This window comes from Anguilla anguilla, chromosome 3, assembly GCF_013347855.1.
Source record: "Anguilla anguilla isolate fAngAng1 chromosome 3, fAngAng1.pri, whole genome shotgun sequence".
Classification (NCBI taxonomy): domain Eukaryota; kingdom Metazoa; phylum Chordata; class Actinopteri; order Anguilliformes; family Anguillidae; genus Anguilla; species Anguilla anguilla.
Window position 1 is genome coordinate 10,347,466 of NC_049203.1, and position 25,026 is coordinate 10,372,491.

Here is a 25,026-nt window from a genome sequence, read left to right on the forward strand (position 1 = left end):
TTTTATCTTTTCCTTTTTTCCGGCCATTGGTTTAATTTGAAACCATTGTTTTCAAACATCTTGACCACATGCTGTCATTTCTTGTGGGTATTACATGCTTAAATTGTTCTGCATGCAAAACTGATTTTAATAGTCTAATCTATTGATTCTTCAGGATGATTAAAAATGTTATGCATGTTTTTTATTCCCCCTGTTTTAAAGCACATTTATTTTAAGTGTTTAAATTATAGGAGGCATAAATCTGGTGTTCAAATACTTGCTTAGTTTCTTTTAATTTTGTGTTTTTCTTTTTCATAATTTAGGTTGGATTGCAGTATTTTTGAAAATGTTGTCTCTCTAGCAGTCAGATTCAAGCCTTAATTTTAGGTTGGTAAGCTTGTTATTCAAGATATTATGTTATTTATAATGCTCGTAAGAAATATGATGTCATGAAACCACATTAATAACCATCATCTTGTTCTTTTCTCTGTCTTTTTCCTGACCTGGACCAACACTTTCCTTGTTCCCTCCTCTGTCCTCCTGCCATTATTTATTTTCTTCCCTCCATCTCATCTTCCTTCTCCCATCTTTGTCTCACCTGTTTTGTACCATGATCATGGCCATCCAGTCTGATGGGTATACATGTTTTCCGATCAGATCCTTAAACAGCAGGAAAGTTTCCATGAGGAAGTCCTACAGGAACAAAACAATGTTCAGAGCCATGCCTTTGAATGTGAGCGCCTGTGTCTATTGGCATTTCAGTGATGGATCTATTTGTGTATTTGTGTATTTGTACGTGCATATATATATATATATATATGTGTGTGTGTGTGTTTGCTGTGTGCATGCATAGATGCCTGTATGTAAAAGTGCATGCATTGCTGTGCGCGTATGTGTGTGTTGTTGTGGGTATTTGTGGGTGTTTGGCTGTGTACTTTATGTATATGTTTGTGTATTTGTGTACACCTAAGCGTGAGTGTACACATTTGTGTGTGTGTGTGAGTGTGTGTGTGTGTATGTGTGTGATTGTGCATGTGCATGTGGACGGGCACAGGTGCACATGTGCCAGTGGCTCACCACCAGGTCATCGCTTCCATTGAAAGTTTCAATGTAACTGGAGTAATGTCGATCATCCATCTGGCTGAGAATGGCCGTCATGCAGGCAACCACTCGAGACTGTGTGTGTGAGAGAGAGAAAGAGAGAGAGAGAGAGAGAGAGATGGAGAGAGAGAGAAAGAGAGAGAGAGAGAGAGAGAGAGATAATGAGCCACCTCAGAGCAGGTGGAAGGTGCAAACTGATACATATTGATTCTTGCTCTATAAACCCTTTTAAACGACCAGTGAGTTAGTTTCAACCCCATCAGATCTCCTGATATTGAGACAACAAAGGAGAAAGAAAGATTAGAGCAAGAGAAGGTGGGTGGGTGGGTGGGGGGGGGGGGGGGGGGGGGTTAGGGGATGATGCAGTTATTCAGGAAATGGGCTCACAACTCATATGATGCAGGCTCAAATCCTCAGGGTGAGGGGTGGGGAGCTGGGGGGGGGGGGGCAGTTCCACTGTACTCTTTCAGTGAGGCACTTAACCTAAATTGCGTCAGTAAATATCCAGTTGTACAAATGGATAATATTGTAAAAAAGATTATTCGCCCTGGAAAAAAAAAACGTGTCTGCCGAGGCACTTAATAATTTATTGTTATAATAAGAGGAGAGAGAGAAGCACTCTAATGTTTGCACTGTTCCCTCGTCTCCTCCTGGACAGCTGGAGATGGGGGAGGTCGATAGTGGACGCAAAGAAAAGGACGGTGAGACGTGGCGGATGGATGGCGCCCTTCGCCAACATGTGGGGGGAACATGAACACATTCTGCCCAGACGGGAGGGAGTCCTCAGCCTTCAGTGGCAGATTGTACCGTTCCTCTCCCGAACCGGTCCCTCTGCGCACTGACATTTAGCCATTCCTCACGCCTTAATTAACCAGCGCGCTTAATAACTGGATTCAGCCAACATTACGGTCTGGGAAAAAAAAGGAAAATAAACACCCAGCGTGTGGCCTTTGAGTGTTTTAATTAGTTTAAAAATGATGCTTATTTATTTGGAGACAAGTTGCATTTGACCTGTGGCTCATTAATGCAGCTGGATATTTACCAAACGCACTTCCAGATTCCAGGTAACGGAGCCAGGAGCCCAGCTCTCTCTCTACTGTGCTCTGAACCGCCACCCAAGTGCTGCGGTCAGCACAAACAGCCAGAATTTCTAAATCTATATTTATCAACCAGAACCGTTACATCTCCAGAGGACGCAATCACTCTGTCCCCCCCATCTTCACGGATAATTGTGAAACCGGCACTAAGGATTTTTTTCCCCACATCAAAGGAACGAGAATCAAGCATGTTTTTCATTTAAAACATCAGATCTGTCAATGTGTCGCAGGAAAAAACGATTTGTATTTTTTCCACCAAAAAACAAAAAACACAGTAGTTTCTTTTATGGTGACTGAGTTCCATTGCTTTGGCTCCCAAACATTCGAGTACAGTTAGCAATCTCAGAAACGGAGCACCAAAGCCCCCCATAAAGCGCTCTGACATGACCGCAGATCCTCTCTCATTTAACCGAAATACAAGATGTACAGACGCTCGTGCCATCGCTCTCCGACTGCTAATGTCACATGAAATATCGTTCAGTCCCCAATTTTCATTTTCATATGGTGTATAAATCACTGTACTTATAATTCGTCTCAGTATAATTATAATAAAATGTCATGAATCCTGTCAATGTACCACTGACCAAATCAAACGAATACATCAGATGCTATTGAGCTGCACCAGTGGTTGAAGGTACAGAGTATTCTCTCGCTGTAATTGGACAGATACAAAAGGTTCCATTTGATCGGAGTAGAATGAGGTCCTCACTATCTGAGTCACTGACCTGATGGACATCTAACTTATGTGAACACATGCCTGTGCTGGTGCACTGCCCATGAGTCTGATGGCCTTGTGGACTGTGACTGTGAGGGCTCTGACCCTGTGAATTCTGACCATGTGCACAGCATGTGCATTTGGGGGTGTGTAATGAAGACAGATGTGGTGGCCTGCTAGACCGTACGCTCACATCTTCAATTCCTGCAGCGCAAAGAACAGAGCCCAGGAGAGAAATAACACAGAACAGCATATAAAACAGAACGCAGCACACCATACAAAACAGAACACAGCACAGCATATAAAACAGAACACTTAGCACAGCATATAAAACATAGCACTTAGCACAGAATATGAAAGAAAACACTTAGCACGGCACATAGAACAGAACACTTAGTGCAACACATAGAACTGATCAAATAGCACAGCACATAAAACAGATCATTTAGCACCGCATATAGAACTGAACACTGTGCACGGCACATGTTGCAGAGCACTGAACACAGCACAGCACAGCACAGCAAAGGGAACAGCGAACAATGGCACTAATCTCCGCCCCTGTCAGATCAGGGCAGACTGGCAGGCAGGTCTGTCTGCCACTGGTTTCAGGTCACTGTTCATCGCCCTACTTTCCCACAATTGGTTTCCTGTATGGAATTAACATCATACTCAATCACTGAAACCTGGCCAGGCCCCCCTGGCCCATCGGCCCACCCCGTCAGTACTGCACCCCACCCCCGCCCCTGCCCCTGCCCACCCCACCTTCCATGCCCCGTGTAAGGAATACACTGACTTCACAGATTACTGCAATAGCAGGGCACAAATACACAGATGTGACTATCACCTCTGCTCTCTCTCTCTCTCTGCCTCTCTTTATACTTCCCTACACCACACTGACACTGACAGACACACCACCCCACACACACACACACACACATACACATCCACACAGGCACCCCCACACATGTATGCACACACACATTCATGCAGCCACACAGACACTCACACATACACACACACACACACACACACCTGCGTATACACACACATAAACGCACCCACCCACACACACACACACACACACACACACACAGAGGTACGACTCCTCACTTTTTCCCCTTAATTGGCATTTTCATTCTTTTCACAGAAAGCGGTAAAATAGAGATCATAGCACTTTAACAAACAGTAACCCGGGGCAGAGTTTGTTCTGAGGTGTGAATGTGAGTGGTAATGAGCATAGGAGGAGTATGTAATGAAGCAGAAGGAAGAGGGGGGGTTGTGTTCTGTAGAGAATATCCTGTTTATTGTCGATGGGGGGAAGGGAGAGGTATTGTTGCTGCTCTGCCGTGTTGTGTGTGATCATCTCTGCTGGAGACAATGTTCCACACAGACAATAAGCCCGTCACGAGTTTAAGAGCTTAGAGAGAAATAGAATTTAATCTAACCAAACCGAAAATAAAAAAAAATCACCTCACAAACGCAAGTATTTTCACTCCAACCCAACTATAACAAAAGAAATTGAAAACTATATCATCACGTATAGTGAGAGTAACCAAAGTATACCAATATTAATGTGCACTACCTGGTCCCAAACAAGCAGTGCACTATGGCTGACTAGTGACTGATAAAAAAGATATTGACAAAAAAATAATTTCTTAATAATAAAAAATTAAGCTCATAGAAAGTTGGAGATTCACCGAGCACAGCCTGGTGACTGGCTGGCAGAGAGAAACACCCTGAGGGAGGACAGGCTGTGCTCAAACTGTGATCAAAGGTGGCAGTAGCACACTGCACAGGTTAAAGAAAACACATTTCATTTCAATCAATCAATCAACTAATCAGTTCCTTAAAAGACCTTGAAAATCTGCCCACCCTCCACTGGGATGACAGATGTGAGCTGTTTAGGAATCACACAGCTCTTAAACACAACTAGAGGGACTCCATTGACTGAGCACAAACTTTATTTTAGGGTTTATTACATTAATTATTTTGATCGTGCATTACAAGCTGATTATAATGTCCTGTTTTTGTCCATTATCTTCCCTCGCTGCCATTGTTAACCTGCAGATTTATTCATTTTTTTCATTGTGGTTCTTATTAATGAGTCATTGTCATGCCATTAAATCAAGCTGAATTGAATTGAACCGAATTCAATTAGGAGGCAGTCCTATTCTCCAAGGGGGCAGGGTGAGCTCGCACTGTTATCCACAGGAGGATGTAGGAGAGTTTCACCTCATCACAAAATGGGAAAAATACAAAGACAAAGAGGAAATTTACTTCAATAAAAATAAATCAAACTCACTCAGAGTTACTTGCACTGCAGGACATAAAAAATTATCCCCCAGAATAAAAAGATGAGATGTAGAAAATGTATATCATCCCATCTTTAGTGATAGGGCAGTGCACAAACCTCATTTTGGGAAATTGTGAAACAAATAATTTGTCCAGGTTATTGTTATTCTTTCAGAAACAATCACCAATAAAGGAAAAATAAGCCTAACTACAAAATCAGAACAACATCTCAAATTTAATATTGTTCCATTTGTATAGAAAACTAATGTATAAATATTTTGCCTATTTGCTCAGAACCCAGGAAGCACTAAATGTTACTGCAGTAAGGGTATAGCGAAGAATCACATTCTAGTCATGTTGTTTGCCATCTCAAACCACAACTTTAGAAATATGCCGTGAACAAATTCTGACTGAATGTTTTTTTTCCCACAGGAGAACATTTTAAAGATGTGCTTGCAACTCAACAATACCTTCACAATTTCCCCCTAATTTTCACAAACTAAAAAAAAAAATGTGTATTTGTCTAGGAGCTTGGTTGATTTTTTAAAATAGGGATTTTTCAATTTGTTTTCATGTTTGATGAATGTCTGAGTGTTTGGTAACACAAATCACCTTTCTGCCATGTCAGTAACGCCAAGAAAGGACAGAGAGCAAAGCAGAGGATGGGAGAAAGGACAGAGTCAGTGTGTACTAATTATGAAGATCAAAGACACCCTTCCTTGTCTTTAAGGCGCTAATGGGGAACTGAATGGTCCTGTGCTATAAGAGAGACTTACATGGGAATTTATTAATGTACTCAACAGTCAGTCTGTACATACATGTTTCAGTGTGCATGTGTTGATAGACAAAAGGCAGTTGCCATGACAATGTGTGGGACATGACCTTTCTGAAGATTAACTACAGTGGGACCTGAGGGGATTATTAACCCTATCATTCACACACACACACACACACACACACACACACACACACACAAACACAACAGAAGCACACGCAGTCATGCACACACGCATACACATGCATATAAAGTAATGAGTACATAGAGCTACCACAAGTACAGAAACAAGCAAACACATTCATACATAATCCATCTAAAAAATAAATAGCATATATAATAATATACACTTGAACTCATGCGATCATATACACAAATGTATACTGTGCTCACAAATATGCATGCATTATCACACACACTCACTTAAATACACACATACTCTCTCACATGCTGCCATGCTCATACTAAAACATAAACGTGTGTATACATAGACACAGACCATTTCCCAAATGCTACACATACATAAGCACACACACTAAATACACTAAACAAAACTATGAACAGTACAACACAAACTCATCACACATGCTGATTATATGCAGTACAAAGGTCATGTACATGCACCCATTTAACTGAGAAATACAGAGATGCAGACCCTGACACTGAATCCTTACACATAGACCCAGAAAACCCAGAAAAGTGCACTGAACAACACTGCATACTCCACGTACCCTGGTCCACTCTTCCACCTCAGTTCATCTCTCTCTCCATCTGTCCCTCCATCTCTCTCTCTCTCTGCCTCTCTCTATCTCTGTCTCACTCACAGCTATTCTATTCTCAGCTGAGGGACCAAGAGCAAATCCCCTGCCTGCTGTCTCCGGTGGCACATCTCTGCTGGGGTGTCTGACGGAGTGTTCCTTTGAACAGCTGTTCATAGTTTTCACACGGTCCCTTCACGGAGAGTCGAAGTCACCTCTCTCTCTCTCTTCCTCTCTCTCTTTTCCCCTCCAGCTGATTTCAGAAAGATTTTTCAACTCAGCAGTGGAGCTGGGTGTGTGTGTGTGTGTGAAAGAGAGTGTGTGTGAGAAAGAGAGAGGGAGAGAGAAGAGAGGGAAAGCTAGAGAGAGAGAGAGGAAGAGATAGAGAGAGAGAATGAGACAGTAAGAGACAGGGACAGACAGAAGTCAGAATCTCAGAAGAGATCACAGAGCTAAGCGCATCCTGTCAAAAGAAAAGTGACGGACAGGGAGAAGAGGAATAGGTGGGTCATGCAGACATGACGGACAGCTGGGAAACACTTTTAAATGTGGAGTTTTCGGGACAGGTTGTGTGCGCGTGAAAAAAAAACGGACTCACACCTGACACATCTGTGTGCGCGGCGGAGAGCAGAATCGGGGGCACGCGCTGGGATTAGAGAAACAGAGCGGACAGACTGAAACAGACTCCACGCAGAGAGCGGGAGAGCGAGAGAAGGAGAGGGAGAGAGAGAGAGAGACCACTGACACAGCGTCCGGTTGAACAGCATCGGTAAGTCACTGGAGCGCTTGGTTCTAGAGATTTGCAGCTTCAAATTTTCTCAAAAATAAAAATCTGGCGAAAAGCTGACCCGTGAGATTGCGACACAGGTGAGAAAGTAGATATAGAACTCATGATGATCACCTGTGTTTGTCTAATGTATATATAGAGAGAGAGAGACAGAGAGAGGGGGAGAGAGGGAGACAGAGAGAGACAGAGACAGAGAAAGAGAGAGAGAGAGAGAGAAATGGTTTATCTATCCTGATCACCTGTGTATCTGTCATGAAATCTGATTGATTGAAAATGAATTGGGAGGGGGAGAGAAAGAGAGAGAGAGAGGAGGGGAGAGAGAGAGTGAGAGAGATTTCTGGATCACCTGTGTATGTCTGTCCAACATGACAGAAAGGCAGCTACATTCACCTGTGTTTAATATCCTTATTGGTTGTTTTTCTTTCTTTTTTTAAATCAACACTACCCTAGCAAGGTAACGTATACAGTTACCCAGGTTCATCTCTATACGTTTACATGGGTGCGTATGTGTTCTCCACAGTTCTCTTACAATGGCCTGTGATCTATGAGTCTATTGTGTTCCTACCCTCCTCTCACTTATGCAATATTTAACAGCAGTTTTGTTTTTAGCAGTGCTCTCCGGAGGTCTGTGTGATTCTATCTCGCAGTGTCATCTTACACTGCAATAAAATCAGGAATAATTCTCAGACACATTTACCGTTGTTAGCTTTTTAACAGCCGTAGCCATACTGGACTGACATCTGTTCTGGTCTAGACCTGCATTGACCTGTAGCTCTACTGACCTCTATCTGTACTGACCTGCAGGTCTACTAATATGTGTCTGTGCCGTTCTGTAACCACAGCGACCTACAGCTGTGCTGTATCAAAGCCTTGTACAGAAATGCAACCCAATTTTCAGCCCCCCACTCAACCCCACCCCCCAAAAGAAATGTTGGTTCACCTCTTAAAACGACATCAAAAAACCATAAGCATGCTCGAATGGGCACACACACACACACACACAGGGGGGGGGGGAGGTAGAGAAGAGAAGCAAAGAAACAATGTGGGACTGATTGGTTGACAGTGGGAAAGAGAAAAAAGAGGAGAGAAAGAAATGGACAGAGAAAGAAGAGTGGAAATTGGGCAGAAAGTGGACTTGAATTCGAGACAGAAATTGGGTTTGATTTGGGGGGGCTGAGGAGCGACGGAATGAAAAAGAAAGATGGGGACAGAATGGGAGAGATGAGGGGATTAAGCACCAAGACAATGACAAAGTGAGAGAAACGACAATAGATCCAAGGACTTTGATGGAGAGAGAAGAAGACAAAAAGGGTGCCAAGAAGAGAGATAAAGACAGGAAACAGCCAGTGGGGAGAGATAATGACTGCAAATTAAGAGGACACAGAGAAAGGGAATGAAGTACAAGACAGCAAGCATAACATTCATGTTGACAAAGAGCGTGTATGTGTGTGTGTGTGTGTGTGTGTGTATGAGAGAGAAGGAGAGGAAAATGAAGATTTAGCAAAGGCAGCTTGGACCCAATAGAATCATGCATACTGCTACACAGATACCCTGCGTTTTCAAGGACCAGATTTCGCAGTCTGTCATTAAATCAGTTGAGATTTCTGTATTGTTGTGCCAGTTGAGAGCACAACAGTTGGCTTTGATTAATCAGTTATTAATTAGATAGAGACAGCCAAATCATAATGAGCTTGGTGCTATCTAACAAGTTATCACATTACCTTGAATAGATTAGACAAGACAATTATGGTGATGCCATCTGACAGTCTTCTCCTGAACAAACATGCACTACACTATACACTGCAATGGGATGGATCAGATTTTTTTTTTTTTAATAAACTGCTAGTTTTCACAGTGAATCATCAGTGATAGAAGGCATGAGTTTAATTAATGATGACACCAACTGCCCAATATTACTTTTACATCTAATCATTTAGCAAACACTGCTATCCAGAGTCTTACACAGTGCATACAAATAGGTTTGGCGAGGAGTAGCAACGATATGTTGCCGACTTGTGTCATAACTGTGTCGTAACTGTCGTAGGAGGCTTAAGAGGGATATCGAGGATATGGTGCTATAGTGCTTTAATCCTCTGCACTGTCTGTCTTATCCTGATTTCCCTGTAAACTGACCTTGGGTGTCCTGAAAGGCACTTTATAAATTAAGTATTATTATTATTATTTATTTATTTATTTATTTTTTATTTATTTTTTTATTTTTTTATAAGCACCGCATAACACTACAGTGCGAGAGCTGATCAAGTGTTGTATTTTGGTAGTATTCAACCCAGTATAAGTGCTCATAGTTTAAGATATTCTGAGTTTGTTGAGCCAGTATGTAGTTTGAACTGGTGTGATTTCAGTTTGTGGCGTAAAACATACAGTGACTCTGCTGTGCTGACAGTAATGGGGAGCGCTTTCTTATTCCACCACTAGGGGGCCAGAGCAGATAATAGACATGGATGCCTTTGCTTTCAGGAAGAGGTAGGCAAGATGACCAAAGTTTGCAGAGTGCAGTGGTCTGGAGGAAGTGTAAGGTTTGATAATACTGTATATTGATAATACTGTATATTGTAGGCAGCTTCTTTTGTTGCCCCATAGGCAAACCAGTTTAGTACAACCTGAATTACTTCAGTGAAATCCCCGGGTGTTCGAATAACCTCCATAAATGCCTTAAAATATAAGTGTACACCTCAACCAGGGGAAGGAGATGAGGAGAGGTGTGAGTATACTGCACTTTACTGTATTTCAGCATGCGCGAATCTTGCCCACAAACACACATGTTTTCAAGGAAGCCAAATTCTTAAAAAATAAAAAAAAATTATGCACAGGGGCCACACATTATCCATGAGCTGTTTATATAATGAACATCAATATGTATCGATAAGAAGCATATACATGTGTATAAACACCATAGAAGTAATATTAAATTGTACCCAGCTGCTGTTGTTGTCACTGGTTGGAGGTATGGGCCCTGTGCAGACTTGATAATTATCACAGTTTTAGACGCAGCTGACACAGAGGCACCATGTGGTTGATCACGTGGCTTTGCAGATGTACAGTTGCTGCAAAAAGTATTCAGAACTGATTCTGAAATGAGGGAACAACTGGAATGTCCGATCCAATTGTTCACATTTTACATTCTTGACATGTTCGTGTACAATGCCATTCCGTTATCATTCAATCACAATAAGAGATAACCTTTGATAATGTTTTGTTAGTGCCGGTCGACATTTCAGGTTTCTCTAATGCATTTCTGATTTCATTCTCTTAATAAATAAAGAATAGTGCAGAATCACCAACAGACAAATTTGTTATTTGTTATAGAGGGTTGTATTATTGTGTAGGCACAATGTTATTATTGTCCTGCAGATTGAACTCGTTTGTGCTACAGTGACCAGCATAGCCCTCAAGCAGATGACCCTGGTTAGTTTCCTGGCCAGTGCACATTAGTTACTCTTTTGGAGTGGCAGTATAGTGCAGTGGTTAGGGAACTGGATCTTACAGTACCTCAGAGGTCACAGGTGTGATTCCCAGGTGAGGCATTGGCAGGTGTACCCTTTAAGAAGGCACTTAATCTAAATTACTTCAGTAAATGTCCAGTTGTATAAACGGATTGTATGTGGAAATGTAAGCTGTGTAAGTCAGTCTAGATAAGAGTTTCTGCTAAATGTCAGATTGTAATAAAATGGGCAAATATTTGCTAATAGCCACGGACACCATCCTGTGAACTGTTGTGCTATTGCACATAATTATTAATCATTAAAATGACTAATTGAGCTGATTTGGGTGCCCTGGTGAGCTGGCTGTTAATGAGTGCTCGAAAGGTGGTTTCATAATGACGCTCGGTCGGCATCTTGCTGCGACGGTACAGACTTACTCTCAGGCTCGAAAAACCCTTTCCAGAAAACGGCCAGACTGAAATACCGCCGCGCTCGTGTTTCTTTAGCCACGTTGCGGTAGCGGGCTCTATTTGTGGGGTTTCATCTTTCAGAAATATGGGGATAGATGCTTCGTCTGCAGCTCTCGGTATCGATCGTTGGCACGCACCAGCGTCCAATCAAAGACCACTTGCCACAGCTCCTCCCACTTGTCCTTTTCGAAATAAAGACTACAGGGAGGTACAGAGTCACACATTGATCAGGAAGAGGAGAACACTGCACGCAGATTAGGGAAGAGGGTAGTGTTACGCACAGACCAGAGAGACACACAGCTCGCTACGAGGGCTACCGCAGTGTCGCGCACAGCTTAGGGAAGTGAGCGGAGTCACTATGTGTGTTTGTGGGATGTGCGCTTTCAGTGTGAATGGACAAAGTAAAAAAAAAAGGATAGACAACATTATGCAAAGGGAAAGGGGAAAGGGAGAGAAAGAAAAAAGACTGTGTTGACTATTTGTGTGAAAGAGAGACACACTGTATGGGTATATGTGGGGCGACATAGCTCAGGAGGTAAGAGCGGTTTTCTGGCAGTCGGGCGGTTGCCGGTTCGATCCCCTGCCCTGGGCGTGTCAAAGTGTCCCTGAGCAAGACACCTAACCCCTAATTGCTCCCAACAAGCTGGTACCTTGCATGGCAGCCTTTAACCGTTGGTGTGTGTGTGAATGGGTGAATGAGAGGCATCAATTGTAAAGCGCTATATAAATGCAGCCCATTTACCATGTGCAGTATAAGAGGAGAGTTAGTATCTCTTTCCTTACACTGAATTCTTTAGAAAGAGAAGGAGACAGGAGGTGAGGGAACCGGACAGACACACTTTCATTTCCAAGAGTTCAAGTGAACCGCTGACCTGACAAATGTGGATCAAAATATGCTCGCATGCAGGCAGGAGAGCAAGATATTCTATGACATGCCATATGCAGATTGAAGAAGGTTGTGAAACCCTTATTTAAGCAGCTGATTCTCTTTTGAAAGCCCACTTACCACTCCCTTAACAAATGAATAAATAGATACGTAAATAATGGTTATCCGCTGAACACTACAAGGAATAGTTTTCTTCCCTGCAGGGAAAATAATGAGTTTAGGGAAAAGAAAGAAACTTCAGTCCCCTGTTCTTCAACTACACACAGCGTGTGTGTGTGCGCGTGTGCGTGTGTGTGTGTGTGTGTCACCTGCCCCTCTCGCTCTCTCTCTTTCTCTCTCTCACTCACACACAGAGATGGTTATGTCCCTGATGTCCAGACGCTGCTGTTTCTCCGTTCTCTGGAAACATTAATGAGCCTCACAGTAAACAGATTATTCATTTTCCTCTGTCAGGAACTAATGAAGTCGTTAGCGGACTGCCATAATGATCACCAGTGTGCATCTCAAAGGTGGACTAAATTAGGGAGGAAAACCGATCTTTACGACCCCTTCTTTAAAACGTTGTGTCAGAACAGGTAGATATGCGTCAGGATCACCATCTTCTATCTGTCAGGCTGAAGCCTGTTTGCATAAAATTCATCCATGCCTTACAATATTAAACCCCGCTTGTCAGTATCCGCAAAATAATGCATTGAGCTGTTCAAAAGCCTGTTAGATCAGGTTCCCGGTCTGGGAGTCTTAAACAGGCTGCTTCTAAGCAGAACGGACCTGCCATGGCTTTCCTGTTCTGTTCTGTGCGTTTTAAATGCATATAAATCAGGTAGAACAGAGAGGCACCTCCCAGCTAGGACAGGGGAGACAAACACCTTGTACAGAGGTGTTTGCAAGACAAACACCTTGTACAGAGAGGGAGACAGTCAATGCAAGAGAGACCACCCGGATGGGTCACAGGAAGACAGTACAGCTGTGAGAACACACTGAGATGTTTTCAGGAGAGCTGCAGTACACTGCAGAACAAAAAAGGTCAGTTTCTCCACACGGTTTGAGAAAACCAATTGGCTTGAAACATTTGAGTAGGATGAATTAATTTGTTCATTGGTCTTTAACTTTAAAGTTATTCTATTTTTAATTTTTTTTACCCCTTTTTAAATTGAGTTACACCAGGGCTACCCAACCCTGTTCCTGGAGATCTACTGTCCTGTAGGTTTTCATTTCAACTCTAATTTGGCTCACCTGATTCTACTAACTAGCCGCTCAACAAGATTTTTCGCTGTTGAATAAATGTGCTTTGTTACAGTTGGAGGGATCTCCAGAAACAGGGTTGGGCAGCCCTGAGTTACGTAAAAATATTCCTTTGTAAGCTGAGACTACTGAATTAATTTAGTAAAACTGCATTTATATTTCACAGTGTCTCCCAGTCTGCTTGTGTGGAGTAATGTTTTATGCCGTCACTTCCCGGTTCTGTGGGCTTGAATTTGCATTGGGCTGGCTGGTGCTAATGTTGTGTAAACACTGAATAACTGAGTTTACACAAAAATATATATATTTGCGCAGCAGTAACAAGGTCTACATCCTCTCCTTGTTCTCTCTCTGTTCTGTAGGAGGAAAAACAAACTGGACGTGTGTCACCAGCACAATCGCAAAGGCCTAATTAGCAAATGCACACACAGATCTTTACAGACATAGACACCCTCGCACACTTGTGCACACAAACAGAGACGAGTATTTCAGCAGTATTTCATCTTTTGCTCCAAATGTAAGCCACTGCGACGCCTCCATCCCCTAGCTGTGATGGCACAGTGTTGCCCCTCCCCTCCCAGCTCCTCTGGGGGCTGAGCCAGTCGGCCTGGTCATGGGGAGACGGGCAACCGATACAACGAATCCGGTGCCAGAACTGGGCATCCCACTGACAAGGGGGCGGAGCTGGAAGACGGGGGAAAGTGACAGAGTAGGTGGGGTGTCGTCGCAGAAATGGGGCCCCTTGTGCAATGTGGGAGTGCAGACCTCTCCCCAACTCCGAGCCCTGGTCTCGCTGAAGAGGAGAAAACAGCCTGGCCAATCAGAGCACGGCGCTAGTCTGCCGGGAGCACAGGAAGGTCACGGAAGGATCAAACCTGAGATTACGAGAGCAGTGCACACTGGGAGGCTAACTTCTTGCGATACAGGCACTGCCGTCACAAAGGAAATCTCTCAGAACGCAGCCAATAGCATTTCTCAGGGCTTGGGCCAGGGAGATGTAGGGGGCGAGGTTTATTGCCATGTTAAAGTAAAAAGGACCAGTCCCAACCAATCAGGCGGCAGGACTAGCAGTCAGCCAACAGGGAAGCGGAACATCCGCTACGTCAATGGCAGCGTGGTTGCTCCGGAGGTGGTGGGCGGGGTGTGCAGCGAAGACACGGAAGGGGCGGAGCCAGGGCAGAGCAGGACCCTATTGGAGAAGACGATGAGCCTCAGAGAGCAAGCGTGTACGCAGGTGGGAGGGCGTTCGGGGAGTATGGAGTCCCAGCCCAGCCCCCGGCCCTGTCGAATGACCCCCCGGATCTGCACCCACTGTGGGCGGAAACAGCAGCCGCAGGCCCCGCCCTGCATGGCCCCGGCCTGCCGCAGGAGGGCGGCCCAGCTGAGGGGGAGTATGACTCTCCCCGCCCCCAGCTCAAAAAACGGAACCCGCTCTGAGGAAGCTAAGTTTCCCCCGGCAGCCCCTATACACACCCTGCCCAAAGCCACGCCCCCCGGCTGCACTACACACGCAGAACCGAAACCCACCCTTCCTGACCTGCCTACACACACACAACATAAACATGCCTCTCCTGACAACTCCACCTACACGGAACCTGCAATTATTGCATATGACCAGCCTACATACGCAGAACCCAAACTTGCCTCTTCTGACCACTCTACAAACACAGACCCTGCACCTTCTCAACCCACAATACCACCTGATCCACAAACACCTGCCCAAAAACGTTCCTCTTTGCAGTCGGAATACTCACACGCACCGAGTGCCAAAACCTTTCCCCCAGACTACCACCCTCACCACACAGGCCTGCCTCCGTCCCCCTCTCCGAAATGCAACGGGGTGCCCAAGGGCCTCCAGGACCGCCTGCTGACCGTGGAGGAGAGTCTGCTGTCCAACCAGGAGAAGATTAAAGTCCTGCTAAATGTCATCCAGGATCTGGAGAGAAGCAGGGCTCTGAGCGAGGGGTAAGTGTGTGTGTGTGTGTGTGTGTGAGAGAGAGCGAGAGAGAGAGAGGGTGTGTGTGTGTGTGTGAGAGAGAGAGAGAGAGGAAGAAAGAGAGAGAGTGGGTGTTTGTGAGTGAGAGAGAGAGAGTGACAGGGAGAGAGAGAAAGAGATTTTTCTAGATCACCTGTGTGTCTGTCTGACATTTTCATCAGGACAGAAAGACAGTTTTACCTGTGTCTAGTCTATTGCCCTCCTTGGTTGCTTTTCTTACTTCTTTTTTAAAAACGAAATGTACTTATTCAGCTGTGCTGAGGCGGCTGTTGGCATAAACAGCCTATGTGGTTGTTTAGGGCTTAAGTATGGATGGGCAACACTATTCAGATTTTAAATATTAAGTTTTTTTAATTGTGCAGTACTTAGGATAATTGTTGTTGAGGGCCACCAAAATCCTAGAGCCGGCTCTGGAGCGGTGTGCTGCTGAACAATGCTGTTTGTGCATTGCATTCATGCAACGGTAGACAGTGGTTTCCCTCCGAAGAACTTGGCCAATCACCACCGGGGGGGTAGGATGCAATCAAGCCTCCAGTGAAGCCATTCTTTCTGTCTGTGCCCGACTGCGCTGTCACCTCTCCACCCCCCAAAACGAACCTGGAGCAAAGGCTCCACTGGTCCCCATGGTAACCGCATTTTCCCTGTCAGGAGGATATTCGTCCCCTCATTAACCCGATCTTCCTCCATCTCATCGTCTCCTATTCCGCTTTCCTGTGCCCTCCCTCGCTCTCTCCATCCCTCCCTCTGTTTTCTCTACCTCCGTCTCCTCCCCTCCTGTTTCTGCCCTGTCCCTCTGCCTCATAGACCCAGCGGCTGTCTGACAGACGAAATGAATCCTGCGGAGATTATCATATCAGATGTGTAATTAATGTTTCTGGAATTCACCCGTCTGCTGCGGCTGTTCTGCATGACTCAAAAGAGCAAGCGCTGTCTGCTCCAGCTCATGCTGTCTGTGTGTGTGTGTGTGTGTGTCTGTGCATATGTGTGTCTGTGTGTGTGTGTGCATGTGTGTGTGTGTGTGTGTCTGTGTATGTGTGTGTGTGTGTATGCGTGTGTGTGTGTGTGTGTGTGTGTGTGTGTGTGTGTGTGCATGTGTGTGTCTGTGTGTGTGTGCATGTGTGTCTGTGTATGTGTGTGTGTGTATGCGTGTGTGTGTGTCTGTGTGTGTGTGCGCGTGTGTGTCTGGGTGTGTGTGTGTGTGTGTATGTCTGTGTATGTGTGTGTCTGTGTATGCGTGTGTGTGTCTGTAGGTGTGCCTGTCTGTATGTGTCCATTGTGTCGCCCTTAAGTAATGTAATTTTGCTGTTTTTTGCAGACGGCGTTCCTACAGGACAGGGCAGGATCTGAACAACTGTACCACCTGCCAGAAGACAGCCTGTATCATCTACAGGTAACAGGCAGACATACAGACAGTCTCTGTGTACCGTTTAAAGGTAACAGGCAGAGAGACAGACAAGCACTATGTATTATCTGAAAGTACCAAGCAGACAGAAAGATGGACAGGCACTGGCTGTCATTTACTGCTAATAGACAGACAGACAAGCACAGGGACAGCAAAGGGGCTCCTGACCACACAGTCACCTGTCAATCATATTGGTTTCCTTCCTTAATTAATCAAGAACCAGCCATTAATAAATCGTCATATGCATGGCTGATACCTTACATGCACAAGTGCGCGCATACGACAAATGAACATATGGCATGTCCACACACACACACACACACACACACACACACACACACACACGCATCACTGCACACACACAAGACCCTAATAGAAAAGTAAAAGACTATGTGTGGCCATCAAACAGACTATATATTATAAATGACCGGGGTATTCAGGGTTTGTGTACACATATACATATTTGATAAGGGCCAATCAAAGGGAAGAAACCACTGCTGTTGAAATATCTACCATACCCGCTGGGAATGAGCACAATGCAGAGATAATGACACAATATTCTATTAATGCATATGTGTGGGCGGACAAAGGAGTCTGGGGAGTTTTTCTTTAATTATTTTACTCAGAAAATGAGAGTTCTGATTTTGCTGCCTGAAGACATTTTAGATTGTCAAGCTGAATTAATCTACAAGGCAGAGATGAAGAGCAGCTCCCTCATATGCAAACAAATACTTTCTCCTGCACAAATATGCACAAGCATACACACACACACACACACACGTGCACACACACACACACACACACACACATGCAAGTGCATGCATGCACACATACACGTGCACACATACACACACACACACATGCAAGTGCATGCATGCACACACACACATGCACATACACACAAACAAAACTGAAAAACTGACACAAAGATTTGTGAATGGATAGCCACACGCTCACAAACTCTCTCTTAAAACCGTAATCATGTGCTCAATCACACACACTCTCCCACAGAATCAGAGCTGGTTCCTACAATTTAATGATTGCAGATTTGAACCTGAGCATTGGCCTTACTTCTTTCCTCCTGGTGTGTCCCAGGCCTTCCTGTATTTGTAAATCCTTTATTTCAAACTCTAAGGAAAGAGCTCTCCCAGTGAACATTTTATATGGTGAAAAGTCGGTGAAGTTTTCTAGCTGACTAGATTACAAAAACATGACTATCTACACATGTGGGGATCTGTCTTTGTCTACAGGTGGCATATGAAACACATTGAAGACATAAAACACATAGGCTATGCCATCATAGATACTCATAAAAGATTGTTCAACAAAGATGTGCAAATATGCAATCATACAGTGTATTGTATTTTTGAATTCAGTAGTTTAGAATTCAGAATGCTTACTGCATTTGGACATAGCCAGGCTATATCTGGGTAAAACCTGAGCTATATTACGGTTTACCAAGTCTGTTTATGTCAAAAGGTCTCACAAGTTAGATTTCCCACCCTCTAGACATCTAGATTCCGGCTTTATGATACACTAAAGAGAAATGGAATGACTGATGAACCAGAAGAGAGGTCCGGGTTGTCTCAGGGTAATGGTAGCCCCTTTACACTGTTCGAACTAAAACTCAAAGTGACTATTAGGGGACTATAACGCTCTTACCTTCTTCACTGGTTTTGCTAGGTTAACTCTTAGCTGTTTGTGGAGATGGGACAACAGTCTACGGGCAGAGTTATCGGACCACATAATGCTATTGCTATTGAACTGGAGCCAGCAGCGCATTTGCCATTTGATTAACCTAACAGCATGGCAGCTAATTGGAAAAGTTGCGACTACTGAGGAAAAAAGTAAAGCACAGCAAGAAAACCGATTTGCTTAGAACACCAATGCATGCAAGTGCTTGATATTTGACTGGGTAGTGCAAATTTTTGTTCTCTACTGTTGATAAGTACAGCTCACACACAGGCTTTGCTTGCAAGCCTGATTGGTTTTTGGTAAAACTCCAGGCCAATTATGACGTTTTACTCTACTGTATAAATATATTTATTTCATGAGGAAGTGATGGCGAAACGGTGGCTTCTTTTATTTTCTTGTTAGCAGGCAAGCTGTAATGACCTCTGCTTTAGTTGTCCCGCTGCACGCACAGCTCATCGAACTGATCCAACCGACTGCGCAGGCAAACAGCGCAGGGCTCAATTCACGCATGACGGAACTCGCAGTGCCGAGCCCTCGACCGAAAACGCGTTAAACCGCTCGATATAGCCCAGCACCGCGCACAGCTCACGCTCCAGAGCTCGCTGCGGGCTTTCGGAAGGACACCTCGGTGTCAGCGAGCGCAAGGTTTCGGGCCCTTCGCTTCTCCACGCCGGCGAAGATCCTGCCAGGGGAGCCAATTAGGAGCGTTCAATTCTTCCGCCGCGGCGTAAAAGTGCAGACAAACACGGGCGCTTCGGAACCGCCGCGCTGAGATCAAAACGCGGCCGAACCGCGCGGCTCGTACTCGCGCATAGCCGTCACCGCTGCACAGCAAACCCGCGACTGAAACGCCTTCTCAAGGCCTCGGGGCTGCGTGGAGCGGGGTTAGAGTTGTGATTAGAGTGTTGGATTTGGGTTAGTGTGGGGTTGTGATTAAGAGTGTTGAACTGTAGGTTAGTGTGGAGTTGTGATTAGGGTTTGGCACTCTGGGTTAGTGTGGAGTTGTGATTAGGGCGTTGGGCTGTAGGATAGTGTGGAGTTGTGATTAGGGTTTGGCACTCTGGGTTAGTGTGGAGTTGTGATTAGGGTTTGGCACTCTGGGTTAGTGTGGAGCTGTGATTAGCGTGTTGGGCTGTAGGATAGTGTGGAGTTGTGATTAGGGTTTGGCACTCTGGGTTAGTGTTGAGTTGTGATTAGGGTGTTGGGCTGTAGGTTAGAGTGGGGTTGTGATTAAGGTGTGGGGCTTTGGGTTAGTGTGGAGTTGTGATTAGGGTGTTGGGCTGTAGGTCAGCGTGAGGTTGTGATTAGGGTGTGGGGCTTTGGGTTAGTATGGAGTTGTGATTAGGCCGTTGGGTTGAGGGTTAGCGTGAGGTTGTGATTGAAGCGTTGGACTGTAGGCTAGTGTGGAGTCAAAATTCTTGGCAAGACACTACTGCTGAATTTTCAGTATTTCTTTAACACATTAATCTAACCCAAACACCAGGGTCAGAGATACCGCTGATGCGGAGCTTCCTGACCAGAAAATGACAGTATGACTGAGCGCGTGACAGCCTCTCTCTTTCCCTCTCTCTCAGTGTGGAACACGACTTCCGACAGCAGGAGGGGCGCTTCCAGGGGGTTTTGGACACTCTGGAGGGGGAGTATGACACTCCTCTGCCTGCCCTGCCTCCCCCCTCACGCCCATCCTCCAACACTAAGAACAAAGTTAAGAAACTGCGCAAGAAATGCTTCTGGTGGCTATAAGGACACATTTAAATGAGAAGATCTCTGGCCAGCTGCTGTCAAAATGAGAACACTACAGCGTGTCGTCACCTAAGAGACACTACATCCTGATGTCACCTCGGTTAACTATGGACGGGTGTGGCCAAGGAGACACTACAGCCAACTGTCACCTAGGAGACACTATAGCCAGGCATGATCAATGAGACGCTAAAGCCAGCTGTCACCTAGGATACAGTACAGCAAAGTGTCAGCAAGAAGACACAAGAACCCACTGTCAGTCACCAAGGAGACACTACAGACAGCAATTGTCATGGGACTACTATAGCCTTGTCAATATTGAAATGCTTCTGCCAACAGTTACCATGGTGTTGAAAGACACAGAGGCATAGGGAGAGGCTGCTGAAACAGTATATGGTTGTGGGAGATGAAGTGTTGCGTAGACTAGAGACTGTGCTGAGATCACACGGCACACTGTCTCAGAGGATAGAGGGAGAGGCACTGAAACCTGCCTGCGTCTTCTGTTTGTAATTATACTGCATTTTTCAAAGTGTTCCCAGTCCGAACCGAATAATTCATCAGAACTCATCAGCGAGCATTGTGACAATGTTGGGACACTGGAACAATGTTATGCCAGTGAGGCCATGTTTCGTCTCCGTGAGGAGAGAGACTTGGATGTTTCTTCTTTCTTCCTGGAGCATTGTCCCTCATCTTGTTTGCAACGGGATGAGATCGTTGCCATTTTGTAAATGGAATTAGGGAGGCAGTGATAATGACCGGGCTCTTCCACACGCTGACAGACTGAATGTCACCGGCTGCGTTCTCTGGACCTACATTTAAATCATGTACACCTCTTTCCCAGCAGCGCAAATCGCAGTACGACCGCCTCACTCAAAAGTCACAGGCACATAAAACGGCGCTTTGCTTCACTGGAGTGCTAAATTAGGACCACAGCTAACAAATCACATGTGCGGTGCCTGACATTCAGGCTATCTGCGTTGCTGGTTTTGTCCTGCAAATAAACTGACACCATTCCTGACACCAGTCTGGAGCCGCGCCCTCAAAGCACCATTCCACCAATCAGAGAACAGAAGAGGACAACCAGTGAACAGCATGCTTAAAGTACATTTACCAGGCTAATAGAGTATGTACACTAACACAGTAAATGCATATTAAAAAAGAGAAAGCACATCTAGACTCTACATGAACTATCAGTCTCTTTTCCATCCCATCAATATCCACACATGCAGCCAGACAGAGAGGTCCACATGTTTTTATAGAAAGGGCTATTGAGCCTGTCATGCCATTTTTTTCAGTTGTTTGTAAATAATATAATGAAATCAAATAAAGTCGATATTTTTAAAGACTGTTATCTCTGTGTGCGTGTATGTGTGTGTGTGTGTGTGTTTGACAGGGAGCTTATGTGTGTACTGTATAGCACATGCATCTTGAAAAACCTGCCAACAGGAAGTATTCCTGCAGGTAAAGGACCGTGGTGCAGACCTTGGATAGCCTTTTTTATTCTAAAAATAAATATTTGAAATGATATGCCGAATATAATTTTATGTGACAGTGCATAATCCTTTGGCCCTGACTGGCTGAGTCACACTGAGAAACTCTTGCCCCAGCTGCAACAGAGCTCAGACCAGTGAGGCATCAGAGAGTGCCACAGATTGCCAGAGCACCACAGAGTGCCAGAGAATACTACAGAGTACCACAGAGTGCCAGAGAATACCACAGAGTACCACAGAGTGTCAGAGAGTACTCAGGGTACCACAGAGTACCAGACAGTACCACAGAGTGCTACTGTGTGTCGGAGTGCCACAGAGTACCAGAGTATCACAGAGTACCATGGAGTGCCACAAAGTACCACAGAGTACCATAGAGTGCCACAGAGTACCTCAGAGTACCTCAGAGTACCACAGAGTGCCAGAATGCCACAGATTGAGATGGGTCACAGTAACTTCTGCTGGCACAAACATTTGGCATATACTGTGGGTAGTAGCAGGAATGGAGGCCATATCACTGCACAGAGGGAACACGATGCGTTGGGACAGTGTAGAGCCCTCTGGAGCTTGTTAAAATACTTACTTTGTCCTCTCTGACATGTGACCTGTGTCTGGCTCGGAGGAGGGAAATGCAGAGAGTGAGTGAGAAATGGGGGTGGGGGGTTACTCACAATGAGGGCATGTTCTCGGCCCATGATGATCACAGTACGGTTTATGGTCCTTAGGAGGGTGAGCACAATGTCCTGAATGTGCTTGAAGGTCTCACCCTGTAAATCATAAGACATTAGAGAAACAACGTGAATGGGGCGAATTTTCACATGTTAAACAAACACATCACACCACAGTCTCATTTGCAATCCCAATATCCCATGTTACGCAAATATTATCCCTGTTACCCCAGTATAACTCCAGATATCCCAGTATCACAACTATTATCCCAAAATCATCACTGCAACCGAAATATCACACCCAAATACCAAGTTAAAACACGGCAGACCCTAAAATAAATCTGAAAGCGGCCAGACTTTCTCTGAGTCAAGCCGAACTCAGCAGAGCAGTTTATCGACGACTGCTGTGTGTTTTATTTGCGCTTTGTCTCTCTATTCGCACGCGGTTTATTTTGTCAGTGTGACAAAGGCTGCTCCCTGTGCACGAGGAGATGACGTTAGTCACAGTAACTGCTGGGCAGAGAACTGGCAAGAACATCTGATCACCACTCTACCTTAATCTGGCACCGTTTCGATTGCGGAACCAAAACGGTGGGTGCGTGCTTACGTGTGTTTATGCGCGAGATTGCGTGCAGGGCTGCGTCTGTGTGAATTAGCATTCCTGTGTGTATGCGTCCCTTTCTGTGGATATGTGACAGAGAGAGACAGTTTGAGTGCGTGCGTGCAAAAAGCTAACCGGTGATAGACAAAGACAGATTGGGTGTGAATGTGTGTGAGCGTGTGTGTTTGTGCACGTTTGCAAGAGCATGTCCGTGTGTGTGCACACAGATGTGTGTGAATTTTACTGCAATACCCTGAATATTTGAAAGAAGTCCTGAGGAGACTGAGACTCCCAATGACATGCTAGTGCAGTGTGGTAATGGGGCTGATGGGATGGACAGCATGGTGAAGATGATGGGCTAAGACAGGAATGCTCCTGTCATCACAATCAATTCAATATGTGGAGAAGGGGATTGAATGAGAGAGAGGCAGATTGAAATTTAGCAGCTGGTTTCATATGGCATGGGGATTTCACTTATTTATTTTCCTTTTCTTGCTTCAGATTCCCAGCTGTTCCTCCAAACACACACACACACGCACATACACACACACACACATACACACGCACACACACACACACACACACACACACCACATGCACACGCATGCACACACAAACACATGCACAAACGCATACACGCACGCATGCAAACACGCACACACACACACACAGGCATACACACGCACGCACGCACACACACACACTGTTAGTGGTGTGTAATGTATATTTAAACACATCTCTCAATGTCGCTCACACTTCCTGGCACAGCTGGTCTTCTTACTCCATTCCTCCACACTAGTACGGGAGCACGGGATTATGGGTGCTCGGTAGATGTGGGAGAAGGCGTTAAGTTAGATTGCTTTCCATAGTAAAGCAGAGAGAACAGGACAGTGTGGTCCAGTAGTGTGTGTGTGTATGTGTGGTTGTGATGGAGCATGTATTCATGTTTTTAGGAGTCGTATAGGTATGTGTGGGTAGGTTTGGGTCGGGGGTTGGAGGATTGTGCTTATGGATTATTATGTTTCTGTAGGAGTGTGTGGATGGGTATTCTGTGTGTGTGCTTGTGTGCTTGTCTGGGGTGCTGGTGCAGGAGTGTGTGAACACACTGTATATGTATAGTGACGAGGGATTTGGCAGATGATTGCACCATCTTTATGTTGACCAAATGATGAGGCCTGCACATTTCCTAAGAGGGTGCATGCACAAATGTATGGATTTATTTGTGCCTCTGAATGTGGTGACAAAGCATGCTTTACATTTGTGGGAATCAGAACAGGATCAGTGTGGCTGAGCATCAGTGTGTGGAGGTCAGTATTTTGGGGGGGGGGGGGGGGGATCTGTGTGTGTGTAAGTTGGAATTGGGGAGGCAGCATTGTGGGGGTTAGTATTTGTGTGGGGTTCATTGTGTGAGGATTGTGTGGGTAAATATGGGGCAGTGGATGCAGAGCGGGGCAGACATCTGTTGGCTCTCTTACCACGTCTTTCCTGCTCAGCACCTCCAGGATGTTGTTGAGAAGCTCCACACTGTTTTTGCCATCGTCAGGTGACTTGCTCCCCACCTCCGTCAGCGCAATGCTCAGCTCCCGCAGCATCATGGGTAGGAGGATGTCACGGCACGCTGCCATCGGGAGAGGTCATGAAACATTGAACCCAACACACAGACCATACCACACACAATAAACCCAACACACAGACCATACCATACACCCTGAACCCAATACAATGGCATTACACATCGGCCAAAACAAACCGACTATACACAGATCTTCCAAAACACAGAACGCTACATACTACACACACAGGTACCATAAACACGGCACACACTTGGCCAAAGACAGGAACCACTGTTTTGTTTTTGCAAATCGTAAATGTCCTGTACAATCTAATCTACACCT

At 45.1% G+C, this 25,026-nt stretch overlaps 2 protein-coding genes across 4 annotated transcripts in view; one reads left to right on the forward strand and one right to left on the reverse strand.

Moving 5' to 3' along the window:
* LOC118223163 (dedicator of cytokinesis protein 2) overlaps nucleotides 1–25,026 on the reverse strand; it is an 81,662-nt gene that overhangs the window by 17,774 nt on the left and 38,862 nt on the right. For both annotated transcript variants that reach the window (XM_035409374.1, XM_035409373.1), the window contains exons 25-28: nucleotides 24,607–24,749; nucleotides 22,534–22,629; nucleotides 1,057–1,155; nucleotides 578–672 (exon numbers count right to left, since the gene is read on the reverse strand). In XM_035409374.1, coding sequence (XP_035265265.1) covers nucleotides 578–672; nucleotides 1,057–1,155; nucleotides 22,534–22,629; nucleotides 24,607–24,749 — 433 coding nt within the window. The remainder of the gene's footprint in view (nucleotides 1–577; nucleotides 673–1,056; nucleotides 1,156–22,533; nucleotides 22,630–24,606; nucleotides 24,750–25,026) is intronic.
* On the forward strand, nucleotides 6,751–21,700 carry LOC118223164. 2 transcript variants are annotated; one of them, XM_035409375.1, is made up of 4 exons: nucleotides 6,751–7,486; nucleotides 13,905–15,507; nucleotides 16,854–16,928; nucleotides 20,210–21,700. In XM_035409375.1, the coding sequence occupies exons 2-4, from the start codon at nucleotides 14,156–14,158 to the stop codon at nucleotides 20,376–20,378; spliced, it is 1,596 nt and encodes a 531-aa protein (XP_035265266.1). In that variant the 5' UTR covers nucleotides 6,751–7,486; nucleotides 13,905–14,155; the 3' UTR covers nucleotides 20,379–21,700. The 2 variants fall into 2 exon arrangements, with proteins under 2 accessions (XP_035265266.1, XP_035265267.1); XM_035409376.1 differs by having other exon boundaries at nucleotides 7,477–7,584.

Coding starts and splice junctions, on each gene's coding strand:
- LOC118223164 (XM_035409375.1), top strand. CDS start 14,156: ATGGGGAGACGGGCAACCGATACAACGAATCCGGTGCCAGAACTGGGC. Junction 15,508..16,853: donor AGCAGGGCTCTGAGCGAGGG/GTAAGTGTGTGT, acceptor TGTTTTTTGCAG/ACGGCGTTCCTACAGGACAG. Junction 16,929..20,209: donor ACAGCCTGTATCATCTACAG/GTAACAGGCAGA, acceptor CCTCTCTCTCAG/TGTGGAACACGACTTCCGAC.